Below are 27,828 nucleotides of genomic sequence, written 5' to 3'. Positions count from 1 at the left end.
TACCACATGCTCCAGTCATGATTTTCTGCCCTCACCAGAGCTCAAAGTCATAAAGTCACCCACTCTGAGACTGAAACCTTCTGAGTTATGAACTAAAATAAGACATTACTCTTTATAAGTTCAATTGTCTCAAGCATTTCCTTGTGAAGCTGACTAATACAGCTACCATTCTGAGGTTAATGATATTGAGGTTTTTCTATTGATGAATGGTTTTGCTGGTCCTCTTTTATATTTTTAGTTAAATTTCTTTATTCAGAAAAGTATTTTATAAAGCCGTTTTATTCTTCCATCTTAACATAGATATTCCTAAAAGGTACACTCAAGCTCCCTGATTCATATGGTCACAAAATTTGGGACTAGCCATTTGTGCATTCTTGGGCCCAGTTGTGCTCAACTTTTCCCCACTTAGGTTATATCTTTTCCTCCCTGAGACTCAGCGTGATATTAGCTGTAGAAGAAGAATATGGTCTTCTGCAGCTACGCCTTATTGTGAGTTTGTGGCAATAAGATAAATGAGGTAATGTATTCTGATATATTTCAGAAAAATTCACCACTCTCAAGAGAGAATGCATTATTGATGTTTCCACTCTCTCTTTATGTGTACTGAAAATTCTGTTCAAGTACATTTCTATCTGGGTGGGTACTATAGTTGCTAAACTAGTTACACTGTGTCAGAGATTTCATTCTACTGTGTTGTTAATAAAATTGCCATTACGGTGAATAAAATAAAAGGTCCCTTTTTTTCATAGAGATATTAAAACAACCTTGAAAATACTCAGATTCTCATTTCCAAATGGCATGAATACAATTAATTTTAAATATTGGATTCATTTATCTGTAACTTGTAATCCCACCATAAGGGAAGATTAGGCAGTTCAAAATTTTCTAAAAAGACAAAGCATTAAAAAGGGAAATGATACCCAGGAGCCATTAAGTTGTTCTGTATCTATTTGCAATATTGTTTGTATTGGATAGATGATTACAGAAAAGCAAAGTAACATAAAAGGAGAAATCCTTAATTCTGCCCTGGAGACAGGCAGAGTAAAAGATGAACAGCTGAACACACAGAGCTGAGAACCTCATGTATACTTTACTTTGCAGTAAATCAGGGAGATAAAGGTCTTTAAATAAAAGTTCCCTTGAATTCCAAAAACTAAAAGCTGTGTGCTGGCTTATGGTGATAACCAAGTGGAAACCCACTGAAATCCTGTGTCAAATGACCTCCCATAGGCCCCTGAAAACCAATAACTTTGTATTTATACTGAGAGGAATGTAAGAGTTTAACAGATGCATTTATTTTCATGACTGAGTTTTCTTAGGATTTTGCCAATATGGCACCTATCAATTGAAGGCTGTGGTGGCTTAACCTCCTTTTGTACTCTCAAGAAATTATCACAATTTCTGTTCCTTGCTGTAGATTTTGTATTATGGTAAGATCATGATAGATACTCAAACTTCCAGATTCACTAAGCTTCACTTTCTGAGATCAACAGACAACTTCTTAACACACATATTTTTCCACTTACAATTTTCCTAGACATCCACAGTGAAGGGCCCATTAAAGAAACTTTTCTGCCAGCCATGATAACTAGGGGTCTAAAGACAGACACCCTTAGAAAGTCTGCTGGGGCCATATGCAGGTAACAACTACATATAAGGACAAACGGTAGGATGTAGAAAACTTTGCTTAAAATGACGACATACTTCAAAGCTGGTTATAGTTTATTTATAAATAATATTTTTATACAGAGGTTAATAATATGTTTCCAAAGGTTCCCAGTTTATTAGTACAGACACATCAAAGAGGAACAGTAACATGTTTTTATGCTCCTGTAATGTGACAGAAAAACACAAGGCTGGTTATATTCAGACATCTTAGTAGATATAGTGCCAGATAAGTTGCAAACTACAAGCATTGGGTTTGTTTCTTGTTTGTGGGCAAACGTGAATAATTTCCCTGAACACTTTCATTTCCACTATCTACACTATGAAAATGTATCACATCATTTATAATGTGCCTTTAGACTAACTTAAACTTATTCTTCAATTGTCATGAGTTCTGCTAAAAAGATATTTAGGGATAAACAATACTTAAATTTAACTTCCTTTGCTTCCCCTCCACATCTCTTCTCTCCCTGAATTAGTTTATTCCATCTGTGCCCCATGGGAAACAGTCTAACACAATTGATAAAAAGATTGTTTTCTTTTATCTTCTATTATCCATAGTATCCATCTGGAAAGTGTAACATACTGAAATTATAGAAGTGTATCTTAACATTATTCACATTTTATGTGCCAATACTTTGCTTTTTAAAAAAGAATTATCAAATATAGACACTGATACTCTGAAGCCTGAAGGTTTTTAACAAAGGTCAAATACTTCTTCTGTCCCCAATAGCACCATCTCTGTAACTTTTGTAAAGCACAGGAAATGAGATTCTCAGACTCCATAAAGATGGGCACTATCCACACAGGGGTGGAGCAGGAAGTCATTCTGTTCAAAGAGAGCTGACTCAGTTGACACATATTCACACACACACACACACACACACACATATTCCTGTAAATGCCTTCATAATACTGTCTCCGTATGCTTCCTCCTGTATTCACAAACTTCAGAGAATTGAAAATCTGGCTTTCCCATTTTAAGTGCTATTCATTACTGATCCGTATGATTTTTATAATCTCCAAAAGCAATTCTAATTTGTGCATGAGAAACAGAAAGTTTCTGTGGCTAGGTATTAATGAAGATGCATAGCCTGATATGACACAGTTTTTATAAGGCCCCACGGTTCCTTCCAAGGATGCTTCAGTCCATAATCAGACCAAAGGCTGAGTATGTCCAGGATGAGCAGCAGTTTAGGGATTAGTAGCTGCAGTTCTTCTCCACTGAACTGCTGAAGAATCAAGAAGGCAGTGGCTCATGCATGTGGATTCACCTGTCTTATTTTATTTAATCTTGAGATGGGAAAGGAAACCCACAATATTCCCAGTGGATTTCTGCCCGGAAGGTAAATGTCAACTATGAAACAATTCAGAGAATTGAGATTAAAAGAGTGAGTTCTTAAAAGGCCTAAATTCCTCTCTTTTTAAATATAATAGAAATGCGTGCTTTACTAAGCTCCTAAACTCTTAGAATTTGCCTTTGCTTAATTTGATCTTGGACCTGAACTCATTTCATAGAAGTATTTGAAAGGGACTAAAACTTCATTTCTTCAATTTTCCAGGTCTTTTAAAAATATTTATAAAGAACACAGAACTGTATTCAGTATTTCATAATAAAAAAAAAAAAGACTGCTGGTTGAATTCACAGAAAGAATGCATAAAAGGCAGAATTAAATAAACAAGACTTAGAAATCTTTTTCGTAAAAAAAAAAAAAGAACTTTAAAAACAAATTGTGCTGCAAAACTACCTTTGCAATTAGTGTCCTGTTTGGCCCCACTGTGCTTCAGAGGCACTGTATGAATATGAACAGAATCATCTGACGCACTTTTGAACACACTGCTTCTCAGCCAGGGGCTAGCGCATATTCATTCTACGGCTAGGTGTCCAGAACACAGGTTGGTTTGCTTATTGGCGACATTTTGGCGACGCATCCTATGCTAACAGGAAGGCTAGAGACCAAGCATACGACAAGAGCCAAACCCACCACCCTGTTACTTCTTTTCGTGCTTCTTGGTTAACTCCTGCACACCCAGCTGGCAGCCACCCCGGCCGTCGCTGCTCTTGTCTCTCCGGGGCCGACTCTCCTGGGAGACTTGCCGCACAGCTTGCAGGATGGCATTGCGCACGATCTGCTTGCTGGCATTCTGCAGCTTCACCTCCTCAGGCTCACTTCCAGGCGTCTCACCTAACCAAAAATATGAAAGGGAGGTGGGAAGAAGAGAAGTCAGTTTGCAGAACCGCGACGGAGAAGGGTGGAGGAGAAAGGTGGAAGGAAGAAAGTGCCGGCGTGGGCCAGCTAACTGAGACAAGTCCTCCGCCCATCCTCCCATTGCCTCCCCTCATTGTTCCCAACAGAATCTCCATATGCTTCACCCATAATGCACCTCAGTTAATCTCCTCACCATCCCAGAATCTTCAGTTGCTCATGGTAGTCACCAGAAAGTCCCTGGATACAAAAGACCTCTGGGAAAGTCTGGAGAATGGGACAGACTCACACTCCATTGGTCTTTTGCACTTTGCCTTTTCCCCTGTGGAATGCAGACACTGCCTGCAGGTGCTCAGCTGACTTGCAGTAAGTGTGGAGATGGATGCCAATACTCGGGATGTTTTGAGTTAAAAAAAAAAAAGCCCAGTTTCAAAGGCACCATTGAGCATCTACACAAGCCCTGGATCATGTGTGTGATGAAAACAAACCCCTCTTTTTAATGCCCTGTTATCCAGATTTTATGTTATCTGCAGCCAAACACATGCCTGGCACGTACGACCTCAGGGTACTGAAGAAGAACAGGCAATCCCCAAAGCCACATCAAACTCAGCTCTGTTCACATAATGTGCCAAAAGGACTGAAGCCATTCATCAGAAGCTGTCCCCTGAGATCTAGATCAGGGCAAGGAAACTCCTTTTGTAAAGAACCAGATAGTAGATCTATCAGGATTTTGAGCCATACACGCTCTGGAATAACTAGTCAACTCTGCTGCTGCAGCATAAACCCAGCTATAAATAGCAGGTAAATGAATGTGTGTCATTGTGTTCCAATAAAATTTTATTCACCAAAAAACAGGTTGCAGGCAGATTTGGCCTATTGGCTATAGTTTATCAATTCTGACATAGAAATGGTGGGAATCTTCTAAAGGGAAGGTGAAGTAGTGTACTCAACACTAACCAACACTTTCTCTTTTTCCTTAGTGAGAAGCAAAACCTTGCAGGATGTGGTGATACACTCCTGTAATTCCAGTGACTTGGGAGACTGATGCAGGAGGATCACAGATTGGAGGCCAGCGTAAGCCACTTAGTGAGGCCCAAACAACTTAGCCTGGACCTGTCTCAAAATTTAAAAATTAAAAATAAATGGGACTTGGAATGTAGCTCAGTGGATATGAACATTTACGTAGTGAAAATTCTGGAAAGGAGCATTAAAAGAAAAGAGACAGATAAAGACTTTTGCCCTCTCCCTATTTTACTACTCTCAACTCTGACCTGATGATTATCATTACAAGGCCTAACTGAATTCTTAGAAAACATTTTCAGGAGTTTTGGAAGAAAAAGGAAGCCCATGACCAAAAGGTCACCAGACCAGCTGTCAGTTGTCCAGTTCTAGGCCCTCTTCATGTTAGAAAAATATTCCTTGTTTAGGGAAACTTTTTTCATTTTTTTTTCATTATGCAACAGATTTAATGCTGACTCATAAATGGCAACATTTGAGTAAAGTGTAATTCTGGAAATTCCATATTCTACCTGCTTTCATTTGTAACGAAGAAAAGAACGTGTGTTGCTCCTTATTCAAAGTCATCTTTTCAGATGTTTCCTCTCTTCAGATACATTGCTACCATGAAAATGGATCTAAAATTGGGGGAGGGGTGTGATTTTCACCAGGGCTGACTTGTAACAATGGAACTTATACACCATATAAGAGAATATTATATTTCTTTATGGCGGAATAATATTTCATTGTGTATATATACCACAGTTTCTTTATCCATTCATCTCTTGAAGGACATCTAGGTTGGTTCCACAATCTAGCTATTGTGAATTGAGCTGCTATAAACACTGATGTGGCTGCATTACTGTAGTATGCTAATTTTAAGTCCTTTGGGTATAAATTGAGGAGTGGGATAGCTGGGTCCATTCCAAGTTTTCTGAGGAATCTCCACAATGCTTTCCAGAGTGGCTGCAACTCCACCAGCAATGTAAAAGTGTGCCTTTTCCCCCACATTCACACCAACATCTACTATCGTTTGTGTTCTAGGTAATAGCCATTCTAACTGGAGTAAGATGAAATCTTAGAGCTGTTTTAATTTGCATTTCTCTAATTACTAGAGATGTTGAACACTTTTTCATATATTTATTAATCACCTGTATGTCTTCTTCTGTAAAGTTCCTTGGCCCATTTATTGATTGGGTTCTTTGTATTTTTGGTGTGAGGGAAATGAGAGGGAGGAGGGGGCATTTTGTATGAAAGATGGTGGACTGAGACAGACATCATGATTATATACATGTATGAGTACATGAATGGTGTGAATCTACATTGTGCACAACCACAGAAACGAATAGTTGTACCCCATTTGTGTACAATGAATCAAAATGAAGTCTGTAAAAATAAAAGTAAAAAAGAGTTTAAAAAAAAAAGCATATTGAGTCATTCTGAAAGATCAGACAGCTCTTTCCCCTTTAGACATACAGCTGTCATTCATTTTGCATTCTTGTGCTTCCCCTGGGGATTTACCTTCCCCTCTAGTGAATAATGCAAGATTAACCTATTCAAAACCAAGAACAGTATAAAAAAAGATAAAATGAGTCACCCATTTCAGAAGTTCAGACAGGCCGAAACTTTACAGTGGTAGAGAAGAATGCTTTGAATATTCTCTGTAAAAAAAAAAAAAAAGAGTGAACAGTTGTGAATGGTAATATTAAGGGACCCTAGGGAACAGCTATTAAGAATACATTTTTTAAATGCTTCAGAGTTGTGTTCAAGTCCTTTCTGCCATATTGGTCACGTAGTTTTTAAAGACATTTCACTTCTCTAAGCAGGTTTGCCCATCTGTAAAATAGGCAAGCAGTACCTATGTATGATGGTTACTAGAGAATGAAGTGACATAACAATTATTTGAAACTCTGTGTAGGTTCTGACACTTTGTGAGCACTTAGTAAGGGTCCACTATTGTGTATTAGTTAGGGTAGAGACTAAGCTGAGGTAACAGGGACACTCCAAAACAGGTCAGCTCACACAGGGAGGGATGTTTATTGTTGTCTCATGTGACAGTGCAGAAGTGATCTAGTGTGTAGGTGGCTTGCTCTACAGGTGATCTCAGGACTCTTCCTCCCCTCATCTTACTGCTGTGCAATTCCCACAACAGGACCCTCATCCACATGAGTGAAGCTGGTCAACCAGTATCCTAAGTGAAGCTGGAAGGGAGCAAAAGAAACAATAAGGAAGAGCAATTTCCTTTTTGCAGGGAGGTATACTGAGGATTGAACTCAGAGGGGCTTACCCACTGAGACACATCCCCAGTCCTTTTTACTTTTTAGTTTCAGAAAGGGTCTTGCTGAGTTGTGTAGGGTCTTGCTAAATGGCTGAGGCTGGCCTTGAACTCGCAATCCTCTACATCAGTTTCCTGAGTTGCTGGGGTTACAAGTGTGAGCCACCACACCTGACAAGCAATTTCCTTTTAAGGACTTGTCAGAGAAGTTGCAAACATCAGTCTGCTCCCATTCTATTGGGTGAAACTTAGTCATCTGACCACACCTAGCTACACAGGAGGCTAGGGAATATTGCTCTAAATGGGTAGCTAGATGTACCACTTTCAGAGTTCTAATGCCAGAAGGAAGAATTACAGATTTTTAAAAAATTATCTACAGGTGGAAAATCTTAACAAAATCACAGCTCTACTAGAAAGCAGAAGAGGAAAGTTCTATGGTGCAAGTGTTTATGTCTCCCCAAAATTCACATGTTAAAACCTAAGATCTAATGCAACAGTATCCAGAGGTGGATTACTGCCTCATAAAAGAGGGAGCTCATTTGCCCCTTCTGCCATATGAGAATACAGCAAGATGTCATCTTCCATGAAGCAGAGAGCAGCTGTCATCAAACACCAGACCTGCTAGCATCATGCTCTTGGACTTTCCAGTCTCCAAAACTGTGAGCAATAAATTTCTGCTATTTATGAAAAAAATAAAAATTAAAAATAAAAATGACCTCCATGCAAGGGTCACGTTTACATTGAAAAAGGAGGACATCTACTTGCAACAAGTTAAATCTGACACTAAGGGACTCTTTCTACTACCGCTGTACTGCATTAGTGTGTAGACAAACCAGAAGATTTGAAGATCCATGCTTGTTCCCAGAAAGACTATCTTAGTCAATCTGCATGTGTGTTAATTCTAGAATGTTCCTATTCCCTAGCTACTCTTCTGCCATTGAATGGATGAAGAACAAGTCCAGGGACAAGAGTAAACTGAGTCTTTAATGATAGAAAAAGAGGAAATCCTATGTCGAGTTCAACTGTGATCTGATATTTGACCTAAATTATCATGTCCTCATTCAACCATTATAAATATAAATGTATATAAAAGTTAACAGCAATATATACCAGGCTACGTCTTGAGGACTGCTGAGTGACTGGAGGTTGATTTAACCAACCTCATTGTGGGTTTAACCCTCCTGTCCTCATTACCATTTTGTTCAAGGTCATCAATATCCATCCATCTGCAGTGGAAGATATGGGACAGAGAGTGGCAAGTGGTTGGCACAGGAAGAGAGGAATAAAGATGAGGAAAGCCACCCAGAGCACTTAACGGACAATAAAAACAAAATAAAGAATCATACAAACCACAGTGCATACTCATGTGTTAGACTCTTGGGCACACAAGGAATGACACTCTCTTCTTTCTATACCTTAAGCTACGAACATCGTATCTCATTACTGATTTCTTTTCTTTTCTTTTCTTTTTTCTTTTCTTTTTTTTTTAATGGTACTGGGGATTGAACTGGGGGTGGGGGTTGCTTAACCACTGAGCCACATTCCCGGGACTTTTTATTTTTTATTTTGAGACAGGTCCTCTCTAAGTTGCTTAGGGCCTTGCTAAATTGCTGAGGCTGGCTTCAAACTTGTGATCCTCCTGCCTCAGCCTCCTCAGCTGCTAGGATTACAGGCGTGCACCACTGCTCCCGGCTTCTTAGCTGACTTAACTGAGCCTCACAATACAATTCAGAAATCAGTAGAATCCAATGGAGCTCCAGTCACTGCATTGTCTGGTTTCCTCTACCCCAAGAGGGCCTTGACTCTCCATCTGCTACTGCCGACAAACAGCCCCCCCTGTTCTTCTGGAGTCACCCTGACTTCATGGCATTTACTTACCCTTCTTTCTGCTGGATCATGACTCGTCATGCTTCATGATTGTACACACTTCCTGTTGGGACTAAAGACACGTTAACTAACTCAGGCTGACTCCTTACTCCCTGGCGCATGAGCAAAATCAAGGCTCAAAGGCGGTTTCAAAGGTTAATGACGATAAATCGGACCACCGTCAGGGATTGGTTAACAACAGTTCCTCCAACGTGATCAGCTGTGCTTGCCATATAGTCCAATGGGACTCTCACCTGCGTGAACCCCCGTGCCTTGCTGGCCTTTAAGCTGATTGGTTCCCACCTAGCCCCCACCCTACATAAAAGCTGTGTGACTTCCTCAATAAACGAGTTCCTGCTGTGACTGGTCTCCCTGACATCTGATTGTCCTCCGCCTGGAGGGCTGGGAGCGGGTGGTCAGTTGGCCCTACCTTTCCCAGTCTGACCTTGTTGGGGAGTGTCCCCTTCCCTTGCCGCTGGTCGAGAAGAGCAAGGGGGCTTAAGACCCCGACAACTTCCCTCTCCCAGAGGCCATCCCAGCTAAGGTTCTGCTTGTAACTAACAGACTCTGGCCTATCTTCTGCCGAAATTCCTAAGACAGCCTGCCGGCCTCAGCACAGGACCATCATCCCTGCAGAGCTGCACTCTCGAGCCAGCCACCCCTTAGATCAGCTGTCACTAAATGCCTGTGGCTCATTCTGGCCCAATCAGCCTTTCCTGGGGTGAAAGTAAAGATCCTCAGGAAGAAGGACTCACCGGCCCTCTACCCGCCCGGAAGAACTGTGAGCAGAGCAAGTGTTCACAAGTTAGTTTTTGTGCAGTAAAATACCAACCTGTGATCTAAGCATTTGATTGAAATGACACAATATTTGTGAAAATCCTGGAAGGGAACCAATCCTTAACAAAAGCACTCACAAGGAAGTGCAACTGGATGGGAGGCAAAGCCAGCCACAGAGTTCCTTGGAGTTTTGCCACTTACTGCAACGTAATGAATCACCTACACGTCATAGGTGGCCTACTGCCTAGTTGTCAATGATGCAAATGTCCTCCAGCCTAATTAGCATTTACATCATTTTCATATTTCACATTTATGACAAATCAATGTAATTAGCTCTAAACTCTAACTACCCAATATAAATACACTGAAGTCAAGGATGCGGCATAACTCAATTTGTCTTTAGTGTCTTTCTGCATGATATTGTCACCATCCCTATCCCAGGCACCCAGATGGTCCTGCTTCCCAGTGACCAGCTGGCCCACCCTCAGGGGTCCAGCCTTCCACAAATTACCTGGAGCTGTATGCACACCCCCTGCACCTCACCACTCACCTCAGAGCTTTCTGTTTCACGTTCCTTTCTCACCTGCCTCTGTGAAAGGTGTCTGAGGAGCTCAGTTACAATATAGCTAATAACTGGTCCTAATTCCTTATGTATAACCATTAAAATCATGCTTCCAACATTATGGGAAAATCCACTTGACCCAAATTTGCACCAACACCCCCTCCAAGAACCCAAGTGCTACTTATCTCCATTGCATTAACCTATTATATTCCACCAAGATGGGTTTGGGAAAAGGTCAGTGTTCCCATCTTGAGGCAAAATCTAAATAATGATTTATCCTAAATGACACAGATCAGGTCGCAGAGCATGCAACATTATCAGCACCTCTATCTCTTATTACCCCTGAAAGGGTCATTGAATATGCCAATCATAGAAGTACCCATCAGGGCAGAAGAGGACCCACCATCACAATTGCACACATTCTCTAAAACTCTGAGCTACTGACGGTAACCATGGAGCAGATTTTTCATCTTTTCCTCTGATCGCTCATGGCTATAAAGACAGTATTATCATTCATCAGTGACTAGCATAAGGAACACTGAGAACAAGAACTAATTCTTGTCCCCTTAATAATGGAATGATGGTCTTTTTCTCTGCTCTGTAACTACAGGAATTTTCCATGAAGGACCAGATGTTAGATCTCACCCATCTGTGCCAATTGCTAATGAAGCCATCCTGGCTGCCCTGCTTTGGAACTGAAAATGCTGAAGTTCCAGGGCCTAGGTGTCCAGCTTGCTGTCAGCCCCATGAGCCCATGCTGTTCCCCCAGGCACCATAACCAAATCAAAAGTAGCCTTTTAGGGTCTTCAAAAAATAGATTTGAGGTGTAGAAGGCAATACAGTGTCGGCAAGTGTAGGACACATCTACATCTAATTCAAACAATGCCCCATCATTGGAACCACCATTCCTACTAAATCAGACAGAGTATCAAGACTCACCCTTCCGTCTGCTGCAATGGCCAGGCACATTATTTCAAAACACAGTCAGCTACTCTCATAAACTATATGGAACTCTTCATTTAAATTTCCCATAGAAAACTGAATCAAGAAGATCCTCATGGAGCATCTGTATGCACAGTACTATGGAGTGTAACATAGGCCTCTGGGCCAAAGTGTTTTATTTATTCATGCATAAATTCATTAAAGAATTACAGAACACTTGCTGTATGACAAGCATGAGGCTAGGTACTGGAAATGAAAATGTTGAGCGCAACAGTCACAGCCCACTCCCTGTTTAAGTTTACAGTGTGGTGGAAGAGTCAGATGCTAAGCAGTCAGACAAGATGATAACTTTGAACTGTTTTGTACACTATGACAGAGGCACTAGATCAGATCCACAAAGAGAACTGACCTAGTCTGGGAGTCCCAGAAAGAGGTCCAGAGGACTGGTGGATTCATGAGGCATTAACCAATCAACAGAAGCTAATTTGGGAGCAGGCAGACAAGAACATGCCAGGTAGGAAGGTCAAACCCAAGTGGAAAGTCCCCAATGTGTGTAAGAGCCTGGCCCTGCCAGGAAGCAAGGTAGTATGAGTGGTTGGGTGCCCGCTAAGGGAAAGGGAGCCCAGGACCACACTGAAGAAAAAGGCCAGCCCAGCTCAGGGGATGGTGTCAGGGAGGCATTTGTTTCTGAGAATAAAGCAGCAGGGCATCATCCAATCCCGCCATATTGCACAGCTAAGGAAATCTGAGGAGAGTTACATCATCAATGTGGGAATATGCAGGATTTGCAGCAGGCCTTGAAAAAGATAAAATTTGGAAAGAATAAGGGAAAAGAAAAGAAATTCTTTTTCTGTACTTGGAGGGCCAGGGCAGACACATCACTAATAGTCCTAGAAAGCTTTTTGCTTTAAAGAGCTACAGAGATGTCTTAGAACATAATGTAATTTATATAATATTACTGGGTTGCAATGCCTATAAGGAATAGTGCCAATAAAACCTGAAAAGGAAGACAACTTTAATCCAGGAATCAAATTTGAGTATTTTGGCCAAGAATAATAGCAAAGGTAGTTTTGAAAAAGGACAATAACAGTTGTAAAGCTATAGTAATGAAGAAAGTGTGATTTCATAAAGGAATAGAAAATTTGACCAATAAAAGACAGTCCAAAAGCAGTCCAACAGATATGTGGACATCTGATTTATGAAAACATAACATTGTCATGCAGTAGGGAAAGGAACGTATTTTTGATTAATAGCACTGAGCCATATAGAACTTTGACTACTTCACATTGCACACAAAAGAAATTCCAGGTAGATTTTACATCCACATTAGAAAAGCCAAACAATTTGGAACATAAGATATTTTAGGGCAGCGAAACTATTCCTTATGATACCATAATGATAGACACATGTCACTGTACACTCATCTAGACACATAGAATACTTAACACCAAGAGTGGACCCTGCAATGAACACAGGATAATCACAGATTGTAACAAATGTATCACTGTTGGGAGTGATTATGCATGTGTGTAGGGACAGAGGGCATATGGCAAGTTCCTGTACTGCTCTCTGTTTTGCTGTGAACCTAAAGCTGCTCTAAAAATAATGAATTTAAATTATTCTTTTTTTTAAAACAAGAAACTGAAACAATCAAGTTTTAGAAGAAAATACAGAATATCTTTGAGACCTGAGCAGAAGCAACGATTGCTTGGACAAGTCGGAAAAGGCATCATGAAGGGAAAAAAGTTGATCAATTGGACCATGTTCTAAGTAAGTGGCTTGGGCCAGAAACAGAGACAAACTCACAAGGATTTTCACTTGAGGAAGCTGAAGCAGGCAAATACATGTGTAAAAATTCATCTGTGAAAGGTTGAAGTATTTCATTTTCAGAGCATCTGGATAACAAGTAACTCAACCAAAACTGGGTTATGCGTTCAGGGAGACCTAAATGGCTTTTCTGAAGACCACACAGATTTCTACCAAATTTAGCAGAAATTGAGGTTTCTCCTCCTTCCACCTTAAAGACACTCAAAGGGTCCCCAAAGTCCCTAGTGTCAGCAGCAGCTATAGAACTGTGAAGGAAAGGTTTGGGAATGGCAGTAGAAGGAAGGGGAAACCAAGAATCTGTCTCACTGTTGGGTTTGGGCCTGTGACATTCTGTATAAGTCCCATGACATGGCCCTTCTCCGAATCAAAGAACAGCGTGGGTAGGAGTAGATGGCCCGGCCAGTCTGCGTGACAGTTGTGGTTCCTTGTTCACCTTTAGGCGTCTCATTTTCCAAAGTGACGCATCCCGAGTGCCTAGAGCCCACAAAACATCCCGGAGGACCCAAACTCGGAGCACCCAGGGCTCTCGTCCGTCCCAGGGACGTGCGGGGCAGGGAAGCGCTGCCCAGGCTGCAGCCACTGGGCACAGGAGGGACGCAGGTGCTTAGAGGACAGAAAAAGAATGCATTTTCTGTACGAAAACAAACACTAATAGGAAGCAGGGCGAACCTTGGAAACCCTGGTATGGCCTAGTTTCTTTGCCCTCACTGGGCCTGGGTCCTGGCCCCCAGGCCAGCAGCTCCTTCCTTCCAGCCACAGTCGCGCCCGGCTCGCAGCCAGGCGCCGCGAGCTTCTGCAGCCTCTGCTGCCCCCTGGTGGCGACTCCGAGGGCCGCCACAGTTCCTGGGGATCTTGGAGTCCTTGGGCTGAGTAGTGTGTGAGAGTGTGTGTGTGTGTGTGTGTGTGTGTGTGTGTGTGTGTGTGTGTGTGTGTGTGTGTGTGTGTGTGTGTGTGTGTTTTACCCTGTTCCCTGGGTGTGTGTGTGTATATGTGTTTTACCCTGCTCCCTGGTGTGTGTGTGTGTGTGTGTGTGTGTGTGTGTGTAGAGGGCAAGGGAAATTCTTCACAAGAGCGTGGTTTTATTTTATCCAATGCACTTAAAATAACTGCTACAACAATAGTGTTTTCTAACCACGACAACTCCATTTATTTAGTCCATTTATAGAATCATCCTCCCAAGAGTTCTGAAGCAGCTGGAAATTCAGTCCAGAGCTTTCCTGTCTTTGCTCAGATAAAAATTGCTTGACCACATTACCAAATCTCTTAAATATTTAACGAAAGATTCTGAGTTCCCCGGCAAAATTAACCACATGCTCTCCCTTCTCTTCCACCACAGGAGAGACAGAAGGAAGGAGGAAAACAGTAATAGTACTGTAAGTTCTTTTAATGCAACCCTCAGGGCGTTGGAGGTGTGGCTAGCTGGTACAGCACTTGCCTAGCATGCTCTAGTCCCTGTCTGATCCCCAGCTCTGAAAGGGGAAAAATAAACCTTCAAAAACAGGTACTCTTGCCAGGCACTGTGGTATACAGCTGTAATCCCAGCCTCTCGCTGAGGCAGGCAGATCACAACTTCAAAGCCAGCCTCAACAACTTAGCAAAACCCAGTCTCAAAATTTTAAAAAAGGGCCAAGGATATAGCTCAGTGTTTCAGTCACTCTGTGTTTAATCCCTAGTACATAATAATAATAATAACAATAATAATAATAATAATACTCTCATGCTGTTCTTCCTAGAATGAACTGCACAATCCCCACAACCATGATTTTCTGTGAAAGAATCAAATTCCCAGATATGGCAAATCCCCAGAAAATGCAGTGCTAGAATTTAACCACATAATCTCTCAAAAAATCATTCTTAATCCCTAGAGGAAGTGGGGATATAGCAAGAATCTCAGGAGGCTAAGCAGAGGAAGATTATAAAGTAAAATCTTTTTACCCTCCTTAAAGAAACCAGTTTCAACATTTTGAAGATGATTCCTACATAAAGTCCATATATTTCACATATTCCCTCATGACACAATGACAAAAAAGAGGCTGTGAATTCAGTCATGCTATTAGATGAATTTAAATAGTATTAATTATTACAGTCTCTATATACATTAAAAAACTGCAGGAGTCATGTGAGCCTATGTGGGTATGAGCAGGTGGTTCATGGTATACACACGGCATCCCTGTCCCTGCAAACAGCTCCCTAGACACAGGGCAGGGTATTCTTGCTCCCCTACTAGGTTGGAGGCCTTGGAAGCAGCAGCAAAAGGCAAACACGATAGCAGCAATAAAAGGCAAATGTGTTATAAAGAAATTCTGATGAATGAATTCAAAAAACTCTAATGGGGGTTAGGGGACTTTCATGGTGTGGGACAGGAAGGGCATAGCCTTCCACCTGCTATCTTCTATTTCTGACCCCCCTAAATAGTCACTCATGCAACATTCATCAAATGTCCATCTGTGTCAGTTTGCAAGAAATAGGTTGTTTTTCACCTTCAGGAACAATGTGATGGCTAAGATTTCTCAGATTTTAAGTACCACAAACGATATCAAGACCTAAAAGGATTAGCAGAGAAAAAGAATCAATTCTCTCAAATTTTCTTTCTTTCTCTTGCTTAATTGCTCTGGCTAAAACTTTTAGTATTATATTTAATAAGAGTAGTGAGCGTGGACAGCCTTGTCCCTGATTCCAAAGGAAATGCTTCTCCCCGTGTATTTTGGCATCAACTGGGGGTTTGTCATACACAGCTTTTATTGTGTTGAGATACATTCCTTCTGTACCTAATTTGTTCTTTTTACGTGAAAAGGTGTGGAATTTTAACAAATGTTCTTTCTGCGTCTATTGAGATGATCATATGATTTTCTTCTTCATTTGGTTGATGTAACCTATTACATGTATTGCTTCCATAGGTTGAACCATTCTTTCATCCTTGGAATGAAACCTGTTTGATCACAGGGAACGATCCCTTTGATTTGCTGTTGAATTCAATCTGCTAGTATTTTGTGGGGGATTTTTGCATCTGTGCTCATCAGGGATATTGGTATATTCTTTTTCTTTATTGGGTTGGTTTTGGTAACAGGGTAATGCTAGTCTTATAGCATGAATTTGGAAGGGTTCTCTCCCTTTCAACTCTTTGGAATAGTTCGAGAAGAACTGGCGTCAGCTCTTTAAATGTTTGGTATGTTTCAGCAGTGAAGTCACCTGGTGGGAAAATAGAAGCCCAATACATTGCTTCCAGTCACTCACTCAGGGTTCACTCTGATAAACCCTGAACCGCACACTGGCACCCTCAGCTGGAGTCCTTTCCCTGATGCATGGCTAGTGGTGGCTCCCACCATCAGGATAAGGAAGGAAAGCAGGGAGCTGGCTGCTAGGAACAGCACAGAGACTACTTCCTCCTCTGCACACAGTGGAAAACACAGGGACACATCCCCCCTCACTTCCTGCCATCTTGTTTTTTTCCCCACACCCATCATTGTCTTGTTATTACACCTCCTGACTGTCCTTCCACTTGCTCCCCTATCTCTAACAGCAGTCAGTCATGTTTTCAAATATAAATATGATATGTCACTCACCTGTTCAAAACTTTTCCATGGCCAGTGCCAGTGCAATCTCAACCACTGGCTGTGCCCTTCAGACCTTGTGTGGCCTTCAGATCAGCTCCCATCTCCTATCCAACCTCACACTCTCACTCCTTTTCTCTCTCAGTTGATGTGGACCTTCTTGTAGCTTTGGATTCAATTCATCATAGATAAGGCCTAGTTTTGAATGTGCAAATAGCGCATGACAACCTACTGTGAGACCATAGGCAAGCCACATTCCTTATCTATAACACAGGTACAACAACGGCATGCCATGGCTAGGGCATATTGTCCATCCCCACTAGGGACATCCCCTCCCTGTCTTGCTTGACACTGCCTCCAGTACCTAAAGTTCCCAGTGGACACTTAGTAAGTTTTCCTGTCTGTTCTGTCTTTCTTCCCTTCTCTCTCTCTCTCTCAGGTCCCATTAATTTTCTGTTCTTAGTCTCTTGCTGTTTTGCGGTTTCCCTGCAGTGAGTTAAAGCACTGGGGGGAAACAGCTGAGGAGATGCTCTTTTGGCATCAGCCCAAGGCCTCTGCATGAAAACCAGTGCAAGAACGTTTGCAGTGAGACATCAGGAAGAATGCTCTCAGGCCACATAGCAAGGGACTGATTACCAGTTTTGAGATTTTGCACCAGGTTCATCTCTCCCATGTCCTACTTCTGATCTTCTCCATTTTTCTCCTCCCTTTGCATCTCTATAAGCCCCTCTAAGGATCTAAAAATCTTTCTCAGCTCCCTCCAGTTGCTTTCAAATACTTGTGCTGTTCCCATGTGATTGTGTTCCAGTTTGGCATGAAACACTCGCCACAAAGTATAAACTCCCTGAACCTTGTACACACTGGTATATAATGAGTCCAGTCCCGCCAACTTCTGGGCTCGGTAGCCATCAGCCTGTGCTGAGAAAACACTCATCTTAGAGACTTTGAATCTGAATCCCATTTCTGGAACTTTCTGAGTTCACTTGACCAAGCATTGACTTTCTCATAGTGAAATTGCATAATACAAGTGAAAATGGCTGATTAATTTTTAAAGTAGAGGAATAAGAAGATGAGGCACCTGTGCTTTATCTATAAATTAGGCAAAGAATTTTTAAAATCCTGCTCCAAGCATTAGTGTCCTGTAGGCAAAATTCTAGCATAAGTGACTTTGCTTTTTCTTTTACCTTTTTTGCTCTAACCATGAGAATCTTGGCTCCTCTTACTGTGTTGGGGTTAATTAGAACAAGAGAACAGGTGGCTGGAAATAGAAAAGGAAGTGAAGAACAAGATCAGATGTTTTATGTCTTTTTTTTTTTCCCCAGTGATGTTTCAGAAGGAAAATGAAACTGAAGAAAAATAAATCAGGCAGAACTTCAGAAGTGTTTGTGAGAGTCATATGACTGGAGGCTCATATCATGTGTTTTACCCTATGTCTAAGACAGCCTGGGCTGCCAGGGTCAAAACCTCCACACGAAATGTGTTGAGCTTTAAGTCTAAGAAGCAGATATGGAGCAAAGAAGAAAGGAAAGGGAGGAAGAGAGAGTAGCAGGGAGAAAAGGGAGACACCATTTCTGAGGATGCAAATTAGCTACCCCAAAATGAAACAAATTACAAGCATGTAATTTGCAATTATAGATAGTGCCTTAAAATTTCCTAGTAAGTAAATTGTGGAAAATAGAAATTAATTATATGGGATGTAATAATTACTTAGCCAGTTTAAGATGCAAGAGCTTAAAATGGTAATATTGTAACTATTGTCATTTTTGCTTTATTCAGTGAGAATAAGATATAGTATTGCATTTTTTTGTTTCATCTTATATTTTTACAAAATATCCAACTCCTTAGCCACAACTTTTACTGTAATTAGTTAGCCAGTTGGTTTATTTAACTAAAACTCAGCATAAGAACTAGACATTGGCTGGATCTTAGAAACCATGTGAGAGTTCCATTGAATTCACATTCTCTCCTTCCCACTTAAAAAAAAAAATCTGATTTTTTTTTCAGAGTCACTTCCTTCCTTGTCTTTAACATTTTGACACAAATTTCTGTTGTTGCCTGTTGCCTAGATTTCATTGTTATATATTGATCCATTTAATGAATAGATCAGAGTGTTTAATCCAGTCTACTATTAATAGAACTTGGCTTGACTCCAGGTTAAGCTATTTGGAATCATTCCATTGTATACATTCTTGGCGTTGCCTACACATCTGCAAGAGTTTCCAGAATCATGAGGTAGGAGTAGACATTGGGTTTGTGCAGAATAAGCAGAGGAAATTTGCTAAGTGTTGCTGATTTGCCATTCAAAGGAGCTGTATAAATTTACACTCTCAATATCAAAGAAGCATTATATTATTCAAAATCCTAATTAATACTTAGCAGGAGTTCCATTTTTAAAATTTCCAACCTAGGAAACATGTAGTTCTATCTCATGGATTTAATTTACATATTCCAAACAACTAATGAGGTCGAGCACTTTTTGGGCGATTTGTTATTATGATTTCTCCTTTTTTGAAGCACCTGTTTACTTGTCTACTTTTCTATTAAGCTATTTTCCTTTTCCTTATGTTTTGTATATTCTTTACACTACCACTTTGTCAGGTTAACTTGGAAGGTCTTTATTTCACTTCAATTATGAAGAATAGCCTTGCTGGCTATAGTAATATTGGATGGCAGTTATTTTATTTCGTTTCATTTCTTAGGTCTTGAAATGCATCAGTTCATGTCCTGCTGGCCTGTAGGGTTTCTGTTGAGAAATCTGCTATTAGTGTAATGAATTTGCCCTTAAGTGTGACTTGGTGCTTTTCTCCTGCGTATTTTAAAATTCTTTCTTTGTCTTGTGCTTTTGACTATTTGACTATAACATGTCATGATAAGTGTCTATTTTGAGTTCCATAGACCCTCCTGTGTCTGGAAGTTCATGTATTTCCCAAGATTAGGGACATTTTCTCTTATTATGTCATCAAATAGCTTTTCTGTGCCCTTAACCTTTATTTCTTCACCTTTGAGTGTGCTGATGAGGTAGATGTTTGATCTTTTGATGGTGTCCCAAAGGTCTAGAGTGCTATCTTCTTACTTTTTTTGTCTTTATTTCCCCTTTGTCAGTTATAGGTGTAGCAAATATCTTTACAGACATTTTGTGGGGGGATGTTTACTGGGGATTGGGGTTTGAACTCAGGGACACTCAATCACTGAGCCACATTCCCAGCCCTATTTTGCATTTTATTCAGAGATAGGGTCTCACTTAGTTGCTGAGCACCTCGCTTTGGGGTGACTGTCTTTGAACTCGTGATCCTCCTACCTCAGCCTCCTGAGCATGTTTCATCATTCCCAGTCTTTACGGACTTTTTTATGAATTTATTTTTTTAATCTGTGGATCTCAATGAACAGGAGGTATTTTATTTTAATGTATTCAAATGTATCTTTAGTTTGTCATTTGTCCAGTGAATGACTGGTGATCTTGATGTATCTCTCCTAAGCTGATGAAGTTGTTCTCCTCTGTTGTCCTTTGAAAATTTTAGAGTTTGACTTTTATACTTAAAACTTTCATCCACTTTGATTTTTGTGTATGATGTGAGCAAAAGAGGTGATTTCATGGAGCCCCATGTGGATAGTGAATTGCCACATAATTATGCTATGAAAAGTATAAACTTTCTAGGGCATCTTTATCATAAATCAAGTCTCCACATATGTGTGTTTAATTATTCATTCTCTTCCATTGAACTAGCAATTTGTGCCCTCTCTTTGTTTTAAATTCTATCATCTCATAAGCTTTAGTATCTGGACTAAGTCCCTCCATCTTTTTATTTTTATTAAATAATGTTCAATCTTGGCCCTTTGAATTCCTATGTACAATGCAATAATATCCAAACAGCAGATTTTGAAAGGCAAAAAGTCTATTGAAGCTTGGGATGGAACTGACTCCACAGATTTAAAGTAGCACAGAAGAAACTTTAAAAATGGGTAGAAAGGAGATATAAAGGAAGGATGAGGAGTTATCATTTTAATCTAAGGTTCTGCATACTTTTCCATGCCTGTCACTCCCCAAGTCAGTCTCTCTCCCCAGCCTGTCACTCCCAAATTTCTGAGAAATCAATAACTCTATGAATTTATAAATCCATAAATCCACTGACTTTATAAATCTGTAAATCCTTAATTTCACTGATTTATGATGATTACCTTGACACTTTTATACTCCCCCTCAATAAACAAGTTAAGTAAAGAGAAATATAATAATTTAAGAAGTATATAACCTAGGGGACTCTCCCGCATTGTCTATTGATCAGATAACGGAGACCACATAGCCTACGGATCCTAAGACTGACCAGATCGCCACAAACCATCTTGAGATCACCAGACTGATGTCACCCTTATGTACCTTCCCAAGCTTATCCCTCACCAATTTTCCTTTTAAAAATGAGTCAGAAAACCCCCAAACGCATCTTTTGCTCCTAAGTTGGTCAACATTCCCCACTTAAGTTAGTATTCCTTGCTTTCTTAAATAAAACTCTATTCCTGCACTGGTACGTGTTGAAATTCTTTTCCAACATGTACATCCAGAATCTCACTGGTCCTGAGTTGAGGTTCCCCTCTCTAGGAACTCCTCCAGCAACAGACCCATTATAGGATAATTCAATGGTTCCATTTTTATTTTTCCATTGCATTCCCATAGGGTATAACTCCATTTATTTAGATCTTTTTAAACAGAATTTGCATAAGTTTAGAAAGGTATATCTTTTGTCAAATTTATTCCAAGATACTTCAAATCACAGCAAATGAAATGTTACCTTTAAATTTTGTTTTCTAAATTTTGTTATTGGTGTACAGATCTTTGAATGTCAATTTTTAATTTTAAATTTAGAAAAATCACCAACTTCTCTTATTAACTCTAGTAATCTGTAAAATCCTCCATACACAAAGTTTGTATTGCCCAATGAAGATGACTTTTCTTCCTTTCACACCTTCCACCTTCTATTTATTTATTTGCTTACTTATTTACTGTCCTATGCAGGTTGAAGACTTTAGTAAAAGACTGAATAAAAGTGGTGCTTCCTCTCGTGTTCCTAATCCCAGAAGAAAAGATTTTGCTATCCCAACATACTATATCTGCTGGAACATTTTGTAGATTCCATTGACTAAAGAATTTCCCTTTATTTCTAGTTGGCTAAGAATTTTTTTTTTCAGGAGTTCTTGTAAAATATTTTCCCACATCCATTGAGATAAACTTGTTATTTAATTTCAATGAATTTATTAATATTGCAAAGTATATTGGGAAATTGTATAACAACAACCAATGCTTTATTCTTTGTATAAAATCACTCAGTAACAGGGTACAGTGACTGGTGGCAAATGCCTGTAATCCCAGCAGCTCAGGAAACTGAGGCAGGAGGATCTCAAATTCAAAGGCAGCCTCAGCAACACCACGGTGCTAAGCAACTCAGTGAGACCCTGTCTCTAAATAAAATACAAAATAGAACTGAGGGTGTGGCTTAGTGTTCAAGTGCCCCTAAGTTCAATCTCCAGTACAAAAAAAAAAAAAAACACTAGTAGTGATTCATTATGTTTTTAATATATTGCAAATTTGTTTACTACCTCACTAAGTAGACTTCTGAATGCTTCCTCTCTTTTGCATTTCTATAGAAATTACTAAACAATTGGTTTTTATTTGTTCCCTGAATACTTAGAAGAACGAACTGGGTGGGGAGTCAGTTTTTTGGATTTGGGCTTGGGTGATGTTTTTCTTCTTAAGTCATTATGGCCAATTGTCCATTTGGTAAATTATCTATTAATTAGTCCATTTGATCTAAATTTTAATTGTTTTGACCAGAAAGTTCTTCACAGTATTCTCACTGTTTTTTAGTTTGGGCATTTGTTTGCTTGTTTATTTTGAGTTTTTGAAACATATTCTACAATTATGTAACTTTTTATTTTTGAAATTATAGGCTTTCTTTTTCCTGTATCAATTTTGTTAGTCTATTCAAAAATGCAACTTCTATCTTCAATGATCTGAAGTTTGCTTTTCTATTTCATCAGTTTTTTTTCTTTCACTTTATTTTTTTCTTCTCTATACCTTCTTGGGATTAAATTAGTTTCTTTTTTCCTAACTTCTGAAGATGTATGTTGAGCTCATTTGTCTTTCTCTTTTAATATGAACAGTTAAAGCTGTACATTTCATTCCAAGTATTATATTAGCTATTCTTCAGTTTTGATACGTGGGGTTTTCCTATATTTTGTTTTGATTCATCTTTGAACTGTAAGTTATTTAAAAGGATGCTTTTAATCTTCAGTATATGGTGGTTTCACAGTTTACTTTTGTTTTAATTTCTACTCTAATTTTATTTTCATCACAAAAAGATATATATCATTTTAGTACTTTGAGTTTTTTACAGTATATATGATCAGCTTTTTAAATATCCTACGAGTGCCTTGTAAAAAAAATGTTTACTGAAGTTCTTAAGTACATTCTTCTAGATAAGTTCATTTGGTTTAATTATTTCATCATGTTTTCAATATTCTGAAAACTTACTAATTATTACTGGTCTCCTTGTTCTAGTTACTCATATGGGGTTTTGGAAATGAGTTCATCATAATTACAAAGGAATTAACTATTGAGCTTGAGTCATGAAGTCATTGTGAGGCTCAAATCAAAAATAAATGTACATTTATATTAATATGTAAAATATTAAACAGTGCCTAACACTTAGTAAAAATTGACACATTTTAACAAATTTTAATCATCCAAAAATAAAAAAGGGCAATTTACTTATTATATAGTTTGCAGAATTTGGAACACTGAATATGTCTTATTTTATTTGTTCATTCAATCAGTCATTCATTGTCGTGCTAAAGATTGCAGGTCTTTGCACGTGCTAGGCAAGCATTTTACCACTAAAGCACATCCCTGGCCTCTAGGTCTTCTTCTGTCAGCTTATTGAGATGATGAAAATAAAAAAAAAAAATTCTGCCAGGAAGTGTAAAACTATTGTATTTCAATTACTCATTTTCAAAGGGCTTTGAACAAACCTCTAAAAGGGAGCGATTTGTCCAAAGTAAACTTCTGTCCTGTGAAGAATGCAAATGTCCTCATTCCTTGGCCAGCATCCTTTTTTTCACAGTCAACACTGAGTATTTGGGACCTTGTGGGCAAGATAATGTGATTTCTGGCAGAGAAGGCAAAATAATATTAACCTGGTGAAGGGGAGTGTGAGTGAGAAGCCAGACGGCTTGTCCAAACCTAACTTTTTAATATTAATACAATATTAAAAATATTTCTTTATTATAAAGAAATATTTGAGTTTATATATTTATATATATCTTAATATATCTTAATTATTATTAATGCAATACTAAAAATATCTCTATTGCAGAGAGAAAACACAAACATTTCATTTTTGTTGTTGAGTGGATGCACCAATCAGAGCAGGGTTCTAGAATACAGGATAAAAAAAGGTATCGGAAGTAAGGTATGGATAAATTGTGCAGTTCAGCTGTCTCTTGAAAAGGGAACCAAAATTGATGGTGTTTCTCTCCCTCTGTCTCACACACACACACACACACACACATCCCAAATTGAGAACGTGAATATGATTATAGACTGGTCAATATTCTTTAACCCCGAGAGTGAGAGCAGCCAGAAACACAAGATTCTTACAGAGTATCCAGAGCAGATTGATTATTGTCTTAGCCTTAGGGTCCCAAGTTATGGTGGCAAGCTTACAATGAGGATAGTCACATTCTGTGCTCAGAGATGGTGAGAGAGAGAGAGAGAGAGAGAGAGAGAGATTCTGTGCTTAAGCCTCACTTTGCTTTTTACTTTACGTTCACCTCACTTTCACTTATAATAAAGTTCTCTTGCATGGCTTTTGGTGTCTGACTTCAAAATTTCTTTCTTCAAAACTCAAGAACCAGGCTTTCCTGTGGCAACTGTATGTATCAAATCAGGTTCCTGGGTATCTTTCAAAACCTACAATGAGTTCCAGATTCTCATTTTCAGATTTCTCTTTAGAAAGCCCAAAAAACAACCCCAAGTGGGGCAGAAAGAAGAAGTACTGCTCCTGTCCTGGCACAGGCAGAGGAAAGCAGAGTACGGAGGGAGAGGGACCAGAAAGGGCAAGTCCAGGTCTATTGACAGCCTCAACAAGCATGGGAGCTGCCAGTGAGTTTCTGGTTCTCAAAATCCAATAATGGCAAGAACCACTTAGGATTAATGGTTACTTGAAGATTCTCAGGCTCCCCCACAGAGATTCTGCTTCAGTAAATGGGGCCTCAGCTCAAGAATTTATATAATTAGCCCCAACTGCCGGAAATTCTGGTGCAGGTTTCAGGGCAGTCACTTTGTTGTTCAATATGTTATTTAAGGTGAGTCTAGATTTAGTCCAAAATTACAGAGCATGAGAAAATTCAGTGGATACGTGACCATTTTACAGTTTATTTAATGGGGACAACCAAGGAGATGATTCAAGCTCCAAAGTACAATTTGCTTTTTCCATTCATTTCATCAGCTAATTGCCAAGTCAGTATTGTACCTTGGAAAACACTAATCAATGATTAATCTTTGAACAGATTTAAACCATTAATTTAAAAATTCATCTACACCCTCTCTGGGTCTCAAACCAAGGTTACAAAAATTAGTGTAATTTCTAGGACTGTCTCTTTTAGTTATAATTTAATGAATCAAAGCACCTAGGTTTGTGGGCAATATAAGAAACAACTTTTTGTTGAGGGGAAATGGAACTGCTTCTCTGATCATTTTTGTATCACTGACAGACAAAAATAAATCAAGTGGAAAAATATTTAAATCATATTTTGTTGTAAAGTCAAAGGCATTATTGGCCAGAAACATTCTCAAATTAGATGCTCTTATCTATGGAAAAATTCTCCTTTTTATAATCTTTGAATTCTTTGTATGTTAAGTTAAAGACATGTTACCTTCTTGGTAGTCTTCGAGCAATTTATTTCGATACTTAATTGGAGATAATAGGAATGAGTTAAAATGGCTTCCAAGAAGTAAGAAAACCAAAAGAAACACTTTCAGATCTCATGAAGTATTAACAGGTGAATCAACACAGAACATTTGCAAATGATAAAAGAAATGCTGGCAGATAATGTTGTCAATATGTGTGTTCAGAAGGCTGAATACTATGACTCAATGTCTTTCAGATCCATCTGGTGTGCTTACGTGAATCACATAATGTACTGGACAGTTTATTTTAAAAATACAATAGTACAACAATTATGCCATTTTAGAAAACTGAAGAGAGGTTATAATTTTAATGATCAAATGAACAGAAAAGACCACTATATATTTGAATGTATATCATAAGCAGATATTGCTCCTGTATTTAGAACATTTTCTCTAACCACATGCCAAAAATCTAGAGCAAGTTGAAAAAAGGGACAATGAGAAAAACCCAACTCATATTTGAATGTTAAATGCATACAGAAATGATTTTATGTAAAATAATGTTACTCTAGGGAATAGATAAATTAAGTCATAGGAAGATGATAAAGGATGAAAATATTACTACTTACACTTATTACAGAGTTCTTTTGCCTAAACAGGCCAGAATTCAGCAAAGTAGAGGATTCATTTCATATAATTTGGGATACGTTAACATAATTTAGAGAACAAAATTAGATGGTAAATATGTGACTATTTAAATTTTATTCATTGGGGAAAAAAACACTTCTAGAAAAGTAAGTAAAAAATATGTTAACTTTTACTTCATTATTTCTAACCCAATTAACTCAGGTCTTTAAAAAAAATAGGGCTAAGAAGGACAAGGTCATGCCTATAATTAAAATAAGCCAGAAGCCTGAGCCCTTCAGGAATACAGACAGCCTCTTTCAGTGACTCCAGAACTCTCCCATCCCTGGTCTTGGGGGAATAGATGGTTGAAGGAAAATAGCTTATCAAAAATTTACCACAATATTTGAAAACATTTCCTGTCTTATATAGTACATTTGTGTCACTCTCTACACACAGGGAAGCTCATAACATTTTTATCATAACATAAAAATAAACTGGGCAGATAATGTATTCCTAAAAATGATGAGTAAGATGAATTAATATTAAAGAGTTAGGAGTACAGACCACTAATTTTTATTCAATTTTATATAAAGATGACAAAATTTATAACTAACATTGTCCTCTATGCCTTGATTTCATTTCCACCTTTCTAGTCCATTGATTGAATAATTTTCTACATATCATTTCATTTCTTGCTATACACAACTGGTATCTGCCATTATGCCAGCAAGCCAAATAATTTTTAAAGCATTAAAAACTAACTGAGGAAATATGGATGTGTTCAAGATCTCACTGAAAGAGAAATATGAAACCAAAACACCATTCTATTGGAATGCCTCAACCAGTGGATTCTGTTTATCTTGGGGAGATGTCATCTAAGACATCCAAGCCCTCCAAGACATTGGTAGCTACAATAGGCAGGTAATATGGTCCATCAGCTGCTGGCTACATCTCATGCTCCCAAATCTAACTGGAGAGTGGTCATGTCTGCCTGGCAGGTGTCTGTCAAAGATCCAAAGGAGGCAGAAGAGGAGTGTCAGGCTGGGGTCGTAGCTCCATAGGAAAGTGTTTGTGTAGCATGTTTGAGGCACTGGGTTCAATCCTCAGCACCACATAAAAAGAAAGAAAGAAGAAAAAAAGAAAGAGAGAGAGAGAAAGGAAGGAAGGAAGAAAGAGAGAAAGGAAAAAAGAAAAAGAAAGGTATTGTATCCATCTACAAATATGTATATATATATATACACACACACACACACACACACACACACACACACACACACACTTATTTAAAGAGAGGTGTCTGTGAAGAGAAGTACCAGCAGCAAAGTACTGCACTTTCTTGTATCGTCTCCTTTATACAATTAATTTCTGAACCAAGCCTCTAAAAATCAGCATGAAAATATTGATTCTTTTGTATCACACCCAACATTTAGATAAAGATGAGAGTGTTCCAAGATAGGATGCCAAGGATTCTAATCTGAGCATTCGCTCTACCTCCATGTCCTGTCCTAAAATCAGGTAATGGGGAGCTTCTCCCACACATCCGATATGGCCTAACTACTTTGCTGAATTCAGGACACCTACAAACAGTGTCTTGAAATAAAGAAAGGTGGGGTCCTGGGAGAGTAGACATCGAC

At 39.0% G+C, this 27,828-nt stretch overlaps 1 protein-coding gene across 3 annotated transcripts in view; it reads right to left on the bottom strand.

The window, feature by feature from the left end:
* Window positions 1–1,710: 1,710 nt before the first annotated feature.
* Window positions 1,711–27,828, bottom strand: part of Akain1 (A-kinase anchor inhibitor 1) — a 55,191-nt gene continuing 29,073 nt past the window's right edge. For 2 of the 3 annotated variants that reach the window (XM_047527006.1, XM_047527007.1), the window contains exon 2: window positions 1,711–3,851. In XM_047527006.1, coding sequence (XP_047382962.1) covers window positions 3,658–3,851 — 194 coding nt within the window. In that variant the 3' untranslated portion in view covers window positions 1,711–3,657. Of the gene's footprint in view, window positions 3,852–6,465; window positions 6,530–9,021; window positions 9,083–10,751; window positions 10,937–27,828 lie in introns of those variants that run through there. The other variant, XM_047527008.1, reaches the window with a different exon arrangement.

The sequence above is a fragment of the Sciurus carolinensis genome, chromosome 15 (genome assembly GCF_902686445.1).
Source record: "Sciurus carolinensis chromosome 15, mSciCar1.2, whole genome shotgun sequence".
Taxonomy (NCBI): Eukaryota; Metazoa; Chordata; class Mammalia; order Rodentia; family Sciuridae; genus Sciurus; species Sciurus carolinensis.
Note: the sequence above shows the minus strand (reverse complement) of the source record. Positions and strands in the feature narration are given on the sequence as shown.